The 16,484-nt window shown below is 44.7% G+C and overlaps 1 protein-coding gene across 2 annotated transcripts in view; it reads left to right on the top strand.

Moving 5' to 3' along the window:
• LOC137646052 (KAT8 regulatory NSL complex subunit 3-like) overlaps window positions 1-16,484 on the top strand; it is a 222,856-nt gene that overhangs the window by 132,902 nt on the left and 73,470 nt on the right. For both annotated transcript variants that reach the window (XM_068379204.1, XM_068379205.1), the window contains one exon: window positions 11,823-11,966. In XM_068379204.1, coding sequence (XP_068235305.1) covers window positions 11,823-11,966 — 144 coding nt within the window. The remainder of the gene's footprint in view (window positions 1-11,822; window positions 11,967-16,484) is intronic.

Here is a 16,484-nt window from a genome sequence, read left to right on the forward strand (position 1 = left end):
CTGGTCTGCCATTAAACTCCTAATATTCTTCTGAGGGCTTTGTTCTGAAATCTACTAAATCTGTTGGAGGTTGTTTCATTGTCATACCATGACTCGTGTCCATACAATAACACAGATCTCACTAAATTGATATATAGCCTGATTTTTATATATAATTTCAGGCAATTTTATTTCCATATTTTACTTAACCTAACCATTGTTTGAAAAGTTAAACAATGGAAAAGATTATTTATTCACTTTTTATTTTTTAATACGATACTAATATGTGAACATTACATTCATTATTGTTGGATACAGTTAAATGAAACATCAGTTTTATCAAAATCTTGTTTTTGTCGGATACAGCTGTTTGTTTGTTTAAGGGTATTCATGTACAGGTAGTCGTCGACTTACGAATGGGATAGGAATCGAGAGGCATGTTGTAACTTGATATGGATGTAAGTCGAACTTAATGTAGGAAGTTTCCGTAAACTTATTGTGTGGCGTCATGTTACTGTACTGCAATCATCTTCGTCATATTTTATTACTGTACTGTACAGTATATCCTCATTTCATTTTCTTGGTTCATAGGATATTATATGCTTTGTTTAAGAATTTTTGTATTCCATTTTTAAATTTTTTTGAGCATTTTAACCATTAACAATTACTTTTTGTTTACCTTAGTTGTAATTGGCTGATCTCATGTTTCAGCTACTGTATCAAGAATGTGCACTTACGAATATGTATCGTTTATATAATTTCACAACATATGCAAAATACCTTCATAATGAATATTACATCAGCATCAATATGTTATAGAATATCATAGTTTTCATACAGTTTGTTTATGGCCAGTATTAGTGTTACCATATGAATACATTCCCTCTCTCTCTGTACAGGTAGTCCATTTTTAAAGTTTCATACTGGATTTCAATTTTTAGTTCATTATTAAATCTTCATATTTTTTTAGACATTTTGTTCAATTGTGCTTTAATAAGCATTGTTGTATTCTACTTTTAAATTTCGGGAACATTTTAACAGTCGATTACTGACTTTTTTTTTTTTTTTTTTTTTTTTTTTTTACCTTTGGTTGTGATTAGCTGATCTCAAGGTCCCACTACTGTGTCGAAAATATGCGGACATAGGAATAACAAGAAGTATCGTTTATATAATTTCTTAACTTGTTCAAATTATCCTCATAATGAATATTACATCAGCACCAATATGTTATAGGATATAGTTTTCATACAGTCTGTTTATAGCCATTATTATTAGTTAATATCAGAATACATTCTCTTTCTCTGTATGGGTAGTTCATTTTTAAGCTTGGTTTATTTTTAAAACTTCATTATTAAATCTTCATACATCTTTAGACATTATTTTGTTTTGATATGTAGTTTATTTTGAAATAAAAATCTTCATTCCTCTTCAGACATCCATTTTTTATTTAATTTTTATACCATTAGTATGATCTCGGTTCACATCATGCTGATATGTATCACTTCGTTTATCTGGTCTAAGTCGAACAAAGTTCTTATTACATTTCAGTTGGTTAATTAGGTATAAGATATTGCATATAAAGAAAGAGTGTTATACACATAAAGATGAGAAAATATAAAGCAAAAGTGTAAAAATTTGAAAACTACTTTTGTTCCAACACAATACTTACCTCGAACTACTTTCTTAGGAGTTACCTGTAATCTCCTCTCTACCGACCAGAGTTTTGTGTAGTATACCCTACGCCCGTTTTCTTTGGAGGGCTAACCCAGGAGTAAGAGAACGTGCCCCGAGGGTAGACGTGGCGTCAGCTTGGGTCCCGTTAGCCAGTAAGTTCTCTGGTCGCGTCGTGATACCATCACGCCGCTCTCGTCTCTTACGACCCTTTGTGTCCCGACTCGTGTGTCCCTCGTGGTTACCGCGTGGTATCTCTGTGCTTATCCCTTGTGTTCTTGCGTGTTCACTGCCCTTCCTTGTGCTTCCCAAGTGTATTCCTTGTTGATTCCCTTCGTTCCTGTGCCATGTGGTTGTGTGCGATGGAGCAGATCCGCCGTTGTCCTGGGCCTAGAGCCGGAAAGTCGTGTGGAGCGTTCCTTTCCAAGCCCGAAGTAGACCCTCATTCCCTTTGCTCTTCCTGTAGGGGCAGTGTGTGCTCGCCATCGGATACGTGCATTGAGTGTGTTAGCTGGAGTGAGATTCAGTGGGTGCGTTACGGCACTAAGAAGAAGAACTCGTCGAAACGTTCGCCCAGGAAATCTAGCATCTCTTTGCCGTTACCGTCACCCAGTGGACGGTCCGACGGGGCTTCTGTCTCGCCTTCCCCTACCCAGAGTAGGGGACGAGGTAAGTCCGTTGCGGGGAAAGAGCCGAGGGCCCTTCCCCAGGAGTCTAATGTGTTTGAAGTGGGGGTTGCTGGGTCTTCTCAGGCTAGTGGGGAGCCTGGTAGTGCTGTATCTGGGGGTTCTGGAGACTCTGCCCTTGTGCTTGGGGGCACGTTTCCTCTGATGACCCCTTGTGGTGTAGTAGTGTTGTTCCTGTTTCTTCGCCCGCTTCGTGGGCCTGTGTTTCAGGTTCTTCAGCGGCTGGTGACGCCCAGGGTAAGTTGGACTCCACGGTAAGTGAGCCCTTCGGGTGGAGGCTCCCTAAAACGCCAGGTAGGTCCCCAATGCAGATGGAAGAGGGCCTGGATACCTGGTTCCCTAGTGTAGTGCGCCCAACCTCTTTTCCAGCTCCTCTGACGGTGGTTCCAGAATCCTTCCTACAACCCTCGACCTCTGGTAAGCAGCAGGTCGCGAAGCCCTCCGTAGCCCCCGCTCCTGCCCGTCGATCGGGTGGTACAGTTTCGTCGGGCTCTTCAGATGGTGGGGCTTCGTTCTCTTCAGAAGAGGAAGCGAGGAGGAGACATCGGTGACGGAGCAGGAGCAGGCGTTCCCGCTCAAGATCCCGTTCGAGGTTCAGTAGAAAACGGTCCCGGTCTCCACGGAGGAAGTAAAGGAGGAGTAGGTCCCCCAATGGTGATTGGGTCTTCGTTCCCCGTAAGACTGAGTTGCAGCGTTCCCCTGACCGGCAGTCCAGGGATTTCTCGCCGCGAAGGCCATCCTCCAGACGTAGACCCTCGCAGGGAGAAATGCGAGAAGGCCCCTTCAGGCAGGCGTAAGTCCGTGAAGCTTCCGGCTCACCCCGCCCAGCGGGGGGAACCGTGCTTCCGTACGGGCAGCCTGGCCGAATCAGCACAGCTGGTTCGGCCCTCGGACTTAAAGGAACGGTTCCCTCCGTCGGGTCAGCCCACGGGATCCGCGTCCTCGTCCCCCAGAGAGAATACATGAACGGTAGTCCTCGCCGGCACGGCGATGGCAGTTCTGACCCCCGAAACTGGTGCGGAGGTTCCCGCCAGGGCGGACCGGTACCACCGCAGGGGAGTGCCTGTTGTTCCAGAACCGAAGCGCCCGGTGGGAGTGCCCGGTGACCCGGCTCCTCGCGATCAGGCGGAAGGTACTGCTGACGGTAGAGAAGGTTCCCCGACCGAGGACTCGGCGTATCGGAATGTAATAGGCTTGATTCGAAGGCATCATCGGATTGAGGAACCGGTCCCAACCGACGAGGACTACTGGAGGTCCAGCCTGACCCGCTTGATGCAGGCACCTGTCCAACAGAAAACCTCCCTGGCCCTGCCTGTGGCCCGAGATCTCGTCCTGGGACGGGCTCATGTTGATAGAGTTGTGGCAGGCAATGCCGAAGCTCCCAAAACACAGAGCTCCTCGAAGTTGCTCCAAGGACTCAAGACACAGAGTAGGTTCTATGTGCTAGAGGGACAACGACCGGGAGCCTGCCCTCGACGTTCTGGGACAGGGTGCCCCGGAGGACAGAGCCTCTTCAGCCCCGATTTGCTTTTCGCAGTCAGAGGCTGCAATGATGGAGGAGATGTCGAAAGACTTGGTGCATGTCTCCTCTTGGTTGGACTGGTGGGCTTCCATGCTGGTAGGTGTTCAAGCCACATATGACTTAACGGACCCGGAGCAACAAAACCTCCTGAGGGAGCTTATCATCTCCGGGGGCAAGACCCTGAAGTTCCTTACGTATCAGTCCCTTGCCCTTTCAGCGAACTGGGTTCTTCGCAAAAGGGACACTATTCTGGCGAAGCTTTCCCGGAAGGTCCCAGACAGGGAGGCGAGGGCCATGAGGAGCCTTCCTGTGTGGGGTGACTCCTTGTTCCCCTTGAAAGAGCTAGAGGAGATTATGGAGAAGGTGGCTAAACGAAAGGAAGTGAACGCTCCCAGGCCTCAACCGGTAAGGAGGTCCTACAAGAGGTCAGCATCAGACGGGCCCTCTACTTCTCAGGCCCCTCCTAACCTGACGAGGAGAGTAGCCCCTTCTTCCTCGTGGGCTTCAGCGCCACAGCCCCCCCGTAGAGGAGCTCCAGCAGCGTCTGCCTCGTTTAGAACAGGGTATTCTGCCTCCAGGAGAGGCCGTTCAGGCTGCTCCTCCAGGAGGAGGTAGAGTGGGAGGCCCCTACTCCTGCCCAAGCCTCAGGTTGGGGGATGCCTCAGACGACATTGGCAGGCATGGAAGGCTCACGGAGTGGAACCCTGGACAGTATCCGTACTGAAGGAGGGGTTCAGGCTACCGTTCTTAACGGAACCCCCACCTTTGATTCCGGCCAGCCTGTCGGAGTGGCTGGCACCCAAGGACCCGTTCAAGAGGGCGGCCCTTCAAGAAGAGGTGTCCACGATGTTGGAGAAGGGCGCCATGGAGGAGGTCCTGCACCCAGGACCAGGTTTCTACAGCTGACTTTTCCTGGTAGAAAAGGCGACGGGGGGTTGGAGACCGGTGATAGACCTGTCAGCTCTCAACAAGTTTGTGCGCAAGACAGATTTCAAAATGGACACTCCGAAGTCGGTCTTGCTGTCCTTGAGGGAGAAAGACTACATGATGACCATAGACCTCAAGGACGCATACAGTACTTCCAAATCCCGGTCCACCCCTCAAGCCGGAAGTTTCTCCGGGTGAAATGGGGTACCCAGATCCTGCAATTCAAGACCCTCTGCTTCGGGTTGTCGACAGCTCCCCAGGTATTCACGAGAGTCTTCACGACAGTCTCGGTGTGGGCTTACGAGCGAGGTATTCGCCTCATCCGGTACCTGGACGACTGGTTGCTTCTTTCCTCCTCAGAGGACGTTTTGAAGGAGCAGGGTATAAAACTTCTCCAGTTTTGCAAGGGTCTGGGTATCATGATCAACCCAGAAAAATCGAACCTATCTCCCTCCACCAGAATGACCTATTTGGGGATGACACTGGATTCCCGACTAGTGAAGGCTTTTCCGTTAGAGGAGCGGGTAAGCAATCTAATAAAGATCCTTCTCCCTTTCCTTTCGGGGCAACCCAGGAGGGCGAAGGACTGGCAAAGGCTAATAGGTCATCTGGTGTCATTGGAGAAACTGGTTCCCCAGGGGAGACTCAGACTCAGGGCCGTCCAATGGAACCTGAAGAACTTCTGGAACCAACTGGACTCGCCCCAGAAATTAATTCCAATCCTGCCAAACACAATACCCTCCCTGGAATGGTGGCATTGCCGGTCGAACACGTTCAAGGGGATGCCCTTCGCGACCGAGCCTCCCGAGATGCTCCTATTCACAGACGCCTCCAACCAGGGATGGGGAGCCCATCTTCTCAACGAGACGGCGAGAGGAACCTGGATGGACGAGGAGAAAGGCCTACACATCAATGTCCTAGAGTTGAAGGCAGTCCAAAAAGCTTGCCTGCACTTCATCGATCTACTAAGGGGAAACACTGTGGCGTTGATGTGCGACAACGCCACAGTAGTAGCGTACATAAAGAAGCAAGGAGGCCTAAAATCAAGGGAGTTGTGGGAGCTCGCCCTAGAGATCCTGGATTGGGCGGAGGCGAACAAGATAGCGTTATTGGCAAGGTTCATCCCCGGGAAGAAGAACGTCCTAGCCGATGGTCTCAGCAGGATGGGTCAGATAGTAGGAACAGAGTGGTCCCTCCTCCCAGAAGTAGCCAGGCTCATCATTCAACGGTGAGGTTCCCCGGTGATGGACCTCTTTGCAACTAAGCTGAATGCACAACTCCCCGTGTATTGTTCTCCTGTCCCAGACCCAAAGGCAGCCTTGGAGGATGCCTTTCAGCACAAATGGGACAACCTAGACGTGTACGCTTTTCCCCCCTTCACGTTGATCAGGCAAGTGCTCAACAGAGTAAGGGCTGCCCGGAACTTAAGGATGACTTTGGTAGCGCCCTGGTGGCCGGAGAGAGAGTGTTTCGCAGACCTAAAAGACCTGGCAAGCCATCCTCCGTGGCCACTCCACGACAGGCCAGATCTTCTACAACAGCCACACTTTTTCAGGTTCCACGACAACCCACAGTCTCTACGCCTTCACGCCTGGAGACTATCGAGCGCCTCCTGAGGAAGGAAGTAGATTCGTCAGGAACGGCTAAGATGATGTCGCGATACCTGAGAAGGTCGTCGGCAGCGGTCTACCAAGCGAAATGGGCCTCTTTCACGAAGTGGTGCGCTTCGAAGAGCATCAAACCCCTCAAAGCCTCAGTCCCAGATATCGCAGACTTTCTAGTATATCTCAGAGACGAGATAGGGATGTCAATCCCAGCTATAAAAGGAGTACAAGCAGCCTTGGGTCAAATCTTCCTTCTGAAGGGCATTGACCTGGGCTCCTCTAGACACATCTCTATGCTTATCAGGAGTTTTGAACAGTCCTGCTCCCCTCAAACTGTTAGGGTGCCTCAGTGGGACTTGGCTAGGGTTCTGAAGATGTTAAGTAGCCCCCCGTTTGAACCAATGAAGAATATTGTAGACAGGGATCTCACTCTCAAGACAGTCTTTTTGTTGGCCTTGGCCTCTGCGAAAAGGGTAGGTGAGATCCATGGGCTGTCTTATGACGTCTCTCATTCGAAGGGGTGGAGAGAATTCTCCCTCAAGTTCGTCCCTTCGTTCGTGGCGAAAACCCAGAACCCAGCAGTCTGGGATCCTAAATTCGAGGGGTTCTCTCTGCCAGCTATTCCTAGGACTAGGAATCCAGAGGATTTGAGGTTATGCCCTGTCCGTGCCATTAGGAAATACCTTGAGAGGACTGCACATCTCCGGCCGGGCATCAAGAGCCTTTTCGTCTCCACAGGTGTTACAAAGAAGCAGGTATCGAAGAATACCATATCTTTTTGGTTGAGACAAGTTATTGCCAGGGCCTACAAGGAGGGACTGGCCGTGCCAGGTACTCCTAAGCCCCATGACATCAGAGGACTGAGCACTTCCTTGGCCTTTGAGAAGAACATGGCAGTGGGCCAGATCCTTCGGGCAGGCACCTGGTCGAACCAGTCGACCTTTACTGCCCATTACCTCAAGGATTACTCAAGAAGGTCTTTAGACAGGTTCTCCATTGGGACAGTCATCTCCGCACTCCAAGTGATTTAACGGTGAAGCCCCAGGCACAATCGTGGATAGCAAAACCAGGAGACACAGGTTCGTTCCTTTTCACCCTAATCCCCGTTTCCTATCCCTATCGGAGATAACCACACTTATGTAACCAATGAAGAACACGTCTCTGCAACTTTGTTACTTGACTCAACATCAGAAGATTTTTCAAAGGGTGAGTACTTAGACACTAATGTGAGCTCTTTGTGTAGTTTACCCTACCGTTCGTTTCCAGTTTTTTAGAACCTAGTTCATATCTAGGCTACTTGGTGTCCGCTTTGCTGGGTCTGAAGGTCAGGAAGCCACTCCCACCTCCTAAAGTGTAAGTCTCCTAAGAAAGTAGTTCGAGGTAAGTATTTGTGTTCGAACAAATAAAAAATTTTAAGTAATTTTTATTTTTCCTAACATACTTACCGAGAACTACTTTCGGGTAATGGCCCTCCCTGCCTTCCCCGAGGGCCTTTCTGCCCTTGCAGGGACTTGTTGCAACATCTGAGGAACTTACTGGCTAACGGGACCCAAGCTGACGCCGACCTAGCTCAGGTCTACCCTCGGGGCACGTTCTCTTACTCCCGGGTTAGCCCTCCATATAAAACGGGCGTAGGGTATACTACACAAAACTCTGGTCGGTAGAGAGGAGATTATAGGTAACTCCTAAGAAAGTAGTTCACGGTAAGTATGTTAGGAAAAATAAAAATTACTTAAAATTTTTTATTTTTTGATGCAATTCAGTACAGCATTCAAATAAGAAATAAGATATGATTATTAATTGTTTGCATCCCTAGTGCTTGGCTGTGGGTTGTCAATATCCTCAGCTGGGGGTTGCTGGTGGTGATATTTTCATTAACTGTTCATTTCAGCTGAACAGCTAGCTTGCTTTTTTGCCTCATGTATTAAACAATATGGACTAAAAAGTCGTGCCATCTATGACATCAGCAGACATAAATTATATCTTTTCTTGGATTTTTAATAAGTAATGTACTCTTAATAAATGATACAACCACTGAAGTACTTGATATTGTTACTTGATGATTCAATAATGAGAGTTATTAATATTAATTGGTAACATATCGAAAGCAAATCACTCGATATCTCAGCTCACCTTACTTTAGAAATATTATGTTACCAGACAGGTGACTGGAACTCAATAACGAATGACTTGCAAAATTTGTAAAATCTTTTTATGCTTTTCTTGCATAATTAAAAGAAAGTAGTAAATTACTAAGCATAAGTATTTAACTTTTATAATGTACTAAAATATAATATATTTATAAGAACAGTTTGTTCGATTAATGTACTTTCATTAGATGGATATCGATCTACTATCAGAGATAAAAAAAAACATGTAAAATATGAAAATCTGTCCTAATTACTGTATAGAATTAAATTTATGCTAAGTAGTACTCTTAGCAACTGATATAGACTATTGAAAGGAAGTTCCTTGACTTTGGCTTTCCATCAGAAATATGTCACCAGACTTATGATATGAACTTGACAAATATTTGTTCAAAATTGATACTATATTATCAATAAAAGAAAATACTAACTTCACCAAGTGAAATTAGTTCATTTATATAAAAGGAAGTAGATAAGTTCTAAGGAAATATATGTCCCATTTGTGTACTATTTCCAGCAGACTATGATGTAATTATAGTTGAAAAAGCAGTCATTAAAGCACAGTTGTAAGTTATATAGGTTGTAAGTCCACAACTACCTGTTTTATTATCTTACTGTACTAAGAATGAGAATGAGAGAGAGATTACAATAGAGGAAGTGAAGAGAGCACTAGATGAAACGAGAGTAGGAAAAGCATCTGGTATGGATGGTGTGAGAGCTGAGATGTTGAAGGAGGGGGGTGTGACTGTACTTGAATGGTTGGTGAGATTGTTTAATATGTGTTTTGTGTTGTCAATGGTACCAGTAGATTGGGTTTGTGCATGTATTGTACCACTATATAAGGATAAGGGAGATGTGCATGAGTGTTGTAATTCAAGAGGTATTAGTTTGTTGAGTGTAGTTGGAAAAGTGTATAGTAGAGTAATGATTAATAGGATTAAGGATAAAACAGAGAATGCAATCTTAGAAGTACAGGGTGGTTTTAGAAGAGGTAGAGGTTGTATGAATCAGATTTTTACAGTTAGGCAGATATGCGATAAATATTTAGCAAAAGGTAAGGAGGTGTATGTTGCGTTTATGGATCTGGAGAAAGCGTATGATAGAGTTGATAGGGAAGCAATGTGGAATGTGATGAGGTTATATTGAGTTGTTGGAAGGTTGTTGCAAGTAGTGAAAAGTTTCTACAAAGGTAGTAAAGCATGTGTTGGAATAGGAAATGATGTGAGTGATTGGTTTCCGGTGAGAGTGGGGCTGAGACAGGGATGTGTGATGTCGCCATGGTTGTTTAACTTGTATGTAGATGGAGTGGTGAGAGAGGTGAATGCTCGAGTGCTTGGACGAGGATTAAAACTGGTAGACGAGAATGACCATGAATGGGAGGTAAATCAGTTGTTGTTTGCAGATGATACTGTACTGTACTGGTTGCAGACTGGGAAGAGAAGCTTGACCGACTAGTGACAGAATTTGGAAGGGTGTGTGAGAGAAGGAAGTTGAGAGTTAATGTGGGTAAGAGTAAGGTTATGAGATGTACGAGAAGGGAAGGTGGTGCAAGGTTGAATGTCATGTTGAATGGAGAGTTACTTGAGGAGGTGGATCAGTTTAAGTACTTGTAGTCTGTTGTTGCAGCAAATGGTGGAGTGGAAGCAGATGTACGTCAGAGAGTGAATGAAGGATGCAAAGTGTTGGGGGCAGTTAAGGGAGTAGTAAAAAAGAGAGGGTTGGGCATGAATGTAAAGAGAGTTCTATATGAGAAAGTGATTGTACCAACTGTGATGTATGGATCAGAGTTGTGGGGAATGAAAGTGACGGAGAGACAGAAATTGAATGTGTTTGAGATGAAATGTCTAAGGAGTATCGCTGGTGTATCTCGAGTAGATAGGGTTAGGAACGAAGTGGTGAGGGTGAGAACGGGTGTAAGAAATGAGTTAGCAGCTAGAGTGGATATGAATGTGTTGAGGTGGTTTGGCCATGTTGAGAGAATGGAAAATGGCTGTCTGCTAAAGAGGGTGATGAATGCAAGAGTTGATGGGAGAAGTACAAGAGAAAGGCCAAGGTTTGGGTGGATGGATGGATTGAAGAAAGCTCTGGGTGATAGGAGGATAGATGTGAGAGAGGCAAGAGAGCGTGCTAGAAATAGGAATGAATGGCGAGCGATTGTGACGCAGTTCCGGTAGGCCCTGCTGCTTCCCCCGGTGCCTTGGATGACCGCGGAGGTAGCAGCAGTAGGAGATTCAGCATTATGAAGCTTCATCTGTGGTAGATAACGGGGGAGGGTGGGCTGTGGCACCCTAGCAGTACCAGCTGAACTCGGTCGAGTCCCTTGTCAGGCTGGGAGGAACATAGAGAGTAGAGGTCCCCTTTTTGTTTTGTTTCATTTGTTGATGTCGGCTACCCCCCAAAATTGGGGGAAGTGCCTTGGTATACGTATGTACTAAGAAATAAAAACAGTGAATCAATAATATTTTCCATTGTTTTTGTTTATATGTTGATGGACACTATATTCTATACATTCTGAATCAGCTGATTTAGGCAAACTTCTGAAGGATCTTTTTCATTTCCCGAAGGAGAGAAGTAATGCTTCATACTATGGTAAATAGTTTTATTTAAAATATTTTTATTTTATTTATTGTCGAGTCTAATGGCATATTAGAGTTAAATTTTTTACTTGCTAGTTGGTTTTACACCCCAACTGACTTCACTTACTTTTCATATATTTTTGTTATATTCATTTGCTGTTTGTTTATATTGTAATTATTTTATTTTGTGATGTTAAGTCATTTTGATGAGTAATTTGTAACTAAGATTGTTATTGATTTTAGAATTGTTATTGAGTAAAATATGTTTTTATTTAGTGAATTATAAATACAGTAGTAGATTATGTCTGGTTTGCTTACGCTTTTGATACAGCAACTAACTTCATTTCTTTAATACCACAATATCGTTTAATTTATTCTAAAGGGAACACTCTGTATTGAAAATATTGCTGTGGCATTTTAATTTTTCATATTCGTTACTCACAGAAACAAAATATACTGTCTAAACTGTCGTTTTGTTACTATTACCTTACTTATTCTCAATAAAACAATTTTGGTATGGTGTACTACTTCATTACTGTACATTAAGCCTTGTATTGGGAAACGTGAACTTTGGTGAGCTCGTAGGAATGTATCTTCGGCTTTATAATGGAAGTCAATGAAAAAATGTGCTTACTGAATGTTTCTTCAGGAACGGAGCTCATTTGTATAATAGGGCATGATGTATGTAATTTTCATACATTTCTTTGCAGACTCTTAAATCAAAAATTCCAACATTGATCGACAAAATGGTAGCCCTCAGCAGTAGCCAACGAGGCGCAAGCGTAGAAGCACTTAATCTCTTGCTAAAAAGACCTTGGGACCCTGCAGTACCATCCTTGAATCAGCATAAGCCAGTAAGTGTTGAACAATGATGACGTTGTGAATTTGGTTTCAATTCATTTATAGAATGTAAGGGCAATTTATCATTTTTTTTTAATTTCATTTTATAACTAAATAATTGCATTTTATGTTTGTATGTTGAAAAATGGTTGATACCTAGAAATAAATGTCAACAGGACAAGATGATAATAGAAAACTTATTTCAATTAATATTCAAAGTTTTCAGAATCTATAAAGGGTTTTCACTAGCATGTCTGCATATGATCTCATCAAATGGTCATTTTATCTGTAGTTTTGATGTACTGTATTGTTTGTTCCTATGCGATACAAATCCCCGTCCTTTGAATGGTAAGCTTTTGGCACTGTTTTTTTATGGCTATATAGAAGAAATGTGGGATTGGCAACAATGCATGGTTGCATTGTATTCCCAGATGCGCTTCAGCGAGGTGATGCTGATGTAAACACAGTCAGTTAGCTTTAGGTCGCCTCAACAGTTGGCTGCCTGTTACTGGTCTCTCATGGTGCTTGGTTTGAAGTCTTTACGCAGCTTCTCAGAATGAGTATTGAACTAGTGCTGTATTTATGAGAGTCTGTAACGGTCTTGAAGGTCTTCTTTGGGCATCTTTACGAGCTGCTTGGGAATTGATCCTCATCACTTGTGTGCAACGTTGTGGAAAAAGGTGTTATTTGAATTCCCCTTTTGATGTTTGCAAGAATTGATTGTTTTCTCAATGGGAAAAGAAAGGATCGCTCCACGGCTGCAGCTTTCATCGTCAATAGGAGTAAAAAGCTGAAGCATTCTCTTTTTAGTACTGAACTTGACTTTTCTGATCCTTTATTATCGGAGTTTTCCAGGACGCTGATACTGTGTTGAAGGAAGACGGCTGTCTTTTGTTCACGAGTTTGTGGATGTGGTATCTCCTGCCGTCCTTAGTGAGGCGGAGAATCCCATGAGTGTTCATAATCCCATAGATTCTGCTCAATCAAAAACTGAGGATAATGACTCAGTAGAAGTACCTCTAATTTTTCTGGATTTCAAGAAACTTACTCTTTATCTGCTCCGAGTGTTTTGAGTTACAAGCAATTAATTATGTCCCAGAAGTCTCTCCTTTTCAGGTAAGGAAAGTGTTTCCACAACTTACGCCGCGTCAATCTACGAGTGGCCAAAATATGTTTCCCTGTACATCCACTGGGATTTGGAAGTTTTCAATATTAACCTTACCCGGTGATCATGTAGCTGTCAGCTCTGCTGCCCGACAGAAAAAACCTACGGACGGAATACGCCAGCGATCGCTATGCAGGTGGGGGTGTACATCAACAGCGCCATCTGTCGAGTAGGTACTCAAGTACTTCATGTCAACACAGAATCAATTTTCTCTCTGTCGTGCCACTGGCAAGACCTACTAAATACGCTGTTACTAACTGGATTTGTTTTCACAACTATTTGGTGAAGTACACTATTCTAGTTTTGAGCTTTCGCTATGCAGGGGTTTTATCTTCATCTCAAAACTTGAACTCGTTTTGGATAGATTTAATTATGGTGACAAAGAGAGTATGGACTCTCTTTCACTTTTAAATGGCCGACCCTTCCCTCAGAAGGAAGTGTGTTTAGGTTTTTTGTAATTTTGCTTAACACATTATAGATCCACATATTTTATATCTCACCGCCTTTATTAGGCCTCTTCGATTAACTTTCCATTTATTATAAACATATAAAATAATTTTTTATGTTTTGTTTATATGCGACCTTCCCTTTTAGTAGGCGGTCCGAAATTGGAACCGAAGTTAATCAACGTTGAGCCCGTTAGCCTTTAAAGAATTTAAAACTTTTTAAAATTTAATGTTTTATGAAAGAATCTCTTTGATAGTTTTCGTACTGTTTTTCAAAGATGAACTCACGTTTAGTTTTTAGACTACGCAGTTGTTGACGTTAAGGACGTTCAACATGCGCTCTATCGTTACGATAGAGAGAGAGTATCACGGTTTCACTTTGCAGTAAGAGTAAATCGTTTCTGACGTTTCGTTCATTCTTTCTTAACTTAAATGTTTTAAATTCTAAATTAAAGGAACTTTTTATTTGGAAAACCTTTCAGTTTGTTCCTTTTAGTCAAATAACATGTTTTTTTTGACGATTTAAATTGGGCTCTTCTCTTAGGTGCGAAATCAAGAGAGAAAGAGAGAGAGAGAGATAGAGACGGAGGGAGAGAGAGGAGAGAAAACGTTCCGTTCAAGCGGGTAACGTTGTTTCTCGTGTTACTCTCCTCCCTAGTCGCTGTACGGGGAAGAAGATAAAACGTTTCTAGGGTTTTATTCTTGTCCCCAGGCTATGTGCGGTGAGAGATTGTAAACGTAGCTTATTTGAACTAGTGTTTAGTCTCTTTCCCAGCCACTGAATTTTTTATCTTTATATATGTTTTCTGTTTTTTGCTAGTATTAATGAGCTGCATTATACGACTGATTTCACATTACTACCTTTTAATGAAGGGTAGAATTGCGTATTTCACGTAGAAATCAGTAAAAGTTTCGATTTCAGTGAAATTAGTGCAAAACAGAAAATCGAAGTGATAAAGTGATATGCGCAAGTGTTACAGTGTTGCGTCCGAGGGTTCGTCTGTTCGTGCCTGTCGTTCACCTAGTCCGGGACCTCTTACAAGCTCCCAAGCCCAGGGGAGAAGTAATGTCAAACGACTTATGGGTTCGTCAGGCCTTGATCAACGAACAGACGTTTTCCCTCCGTGGTTTCGGGCGTATCTACCCAAGATTGCCCCACCCACACAAAGACGAGAGAGCCCATTTATTTCTCGTCTGCGGAAGAGGTTTCTCGTAAGAAACCATGGACCAAGGTCTCGCAGCTTTTTAAGTGCAAGTCGGTCCCTTCCGTGCAAGTCCAACGGCCCAGTTGTAGCCACTGGGTCAGTTCGGACTCGCTGCAGTCTTCCGACGACTGCACACCTCCTAAGAGAGGCAAAGTGGTACCGCAGCAGGCAATAACTCCGTCTGTTGCCGCACCAGCTGTAGACCCTAAGTGGTCTTTGCTGCAGTCTATGCAGACTCAGCTAGCTTCCTTTATGCAGGAGTATCGTGCGGAGAAGGTTGACGCTGCACCCGTTAGCCTACAACCAGCCACGGTTGTGCGCCCAGCTGACTCTGAGGCTGCCTGCTCCCACACTCCGGCTGTGAGAGCTCCACCACCTATGCGCAGTCGACCCTGCCAGACGCAAGTTGACGTTCGCCGACGCGCGGAACCCTCCGTTGACGTGCGTGAGCTACCACAACAACAGGAGGGTGGAGTTAAGCTGCCGTGTTTTGACGCGGTGCGTCAACCTCCGCATTCTAGAGTTGTTTTGACTGCCCAGTATAGACAGTCAAAGCAGTCTCGAGTGAACACTGTATGTCCACACGCACCCGTTGTGGTTGACAGTTCAGTTGTTGACAGTTCACAGACTGTCAAGCAGTTACATGACGTTGCCTTCTGGTCTGCTACTAATGCACCAGTGAGAGACTCACTGAGATAACCTAGCTTTTCTCGGACAAGGTTCCTGTAGATGAGAAAGTGCTGTTCTCCCTCCTACTGATATTCCCTTGAGGACTCTGTCATTTGGAGAGGAGCCTTAAGCTGCTTAGCCCCCTATGGACTTTAATTAAATCATGATGATTTTTTAAGGATCTTCGTCCGGATCTTGTAACTGCTGCTCCTCGTTCGCCTAAACGTCAGAACTTACACTAGGCCTAGCTGCTTCGAAGCCGTTGTTGTTAAGCTAGTGCTCTCTCGCTCTCCTAGAGAGCGTTACGTTGGCTAGGCGACTGGTTTTGCACCAGGAGGAGTTTTAGGGATACAGCCTTTGCTTTCCCTTCTTTTAAACTGGCTTATAGAGCGAGAGTCTGATAAGACACGAGAGAAGTTCTCGGCTTGGGAGTTCTTGCCTCTGCCCAGATGGACTTATCAATTCTGGTAGACTCGCCCTGGCGCCTAGCCAGGAGACGCTCCAAGTTGTTTACAGGTCAACTTCTCACTTTTGTCAAGCCTTTGAAGTGTTGCTGTACTATTATGTCACACATAACAAGGCTTCCAGGGATGGTAAATGGTTCCGCCTCAGTCGCTAACCCCGTCTGTTGCCACACCTGCTCCCGTAGTCCCTATGGGCTTTGCTGCAAGACATGCAGTCCAAGCTTGTGTCCTTGTTTCAGGACTTAAGTGCGGAGAAGAACCTTCTGGCCAACAACCTTCCAACCGGTTGGTTGTGCACCCTGTTGATGCTGAGGTATCCTACTCGCGTCTGCCAGTTGAGGTGGTTCCTCCACCGATGCGACCCAGTGTGGGTTGCCAGTCGCACGTTGAGGTTAAGCGACGCTCGGAGGTGGTTGTTGACGTTCAGTGTGTCACTAGGAATACGTTCAACAACCAGCAGAGGTGACTTGTTGTGTCGCAGTGCGTCAACTTCAGCAACCCGGTAGGGTGTTGACTGCATAACCCAGACAGTCTAGACAGTTCGGGTTGACGCTGTACTTCCTCGCGCATCCATGGTTGTTGA

Source organism: Palaemon carinicauda, chromosome 8 (assembly GCF_036898095.1).
Source record: "Palaemon carinicauda isolate YSFRI2023 chromosome 8, ASM3689809v2, whole genome shotgun sequence".
In the NCBI taxonomy this organism is placed as follows: domain Eukaryota; kingdom Metazoa; phylum Arthropoda; class Malacostraca; order Decapoda; family Palaemonidae; genus Palaemon; species Palaemon carinicauda.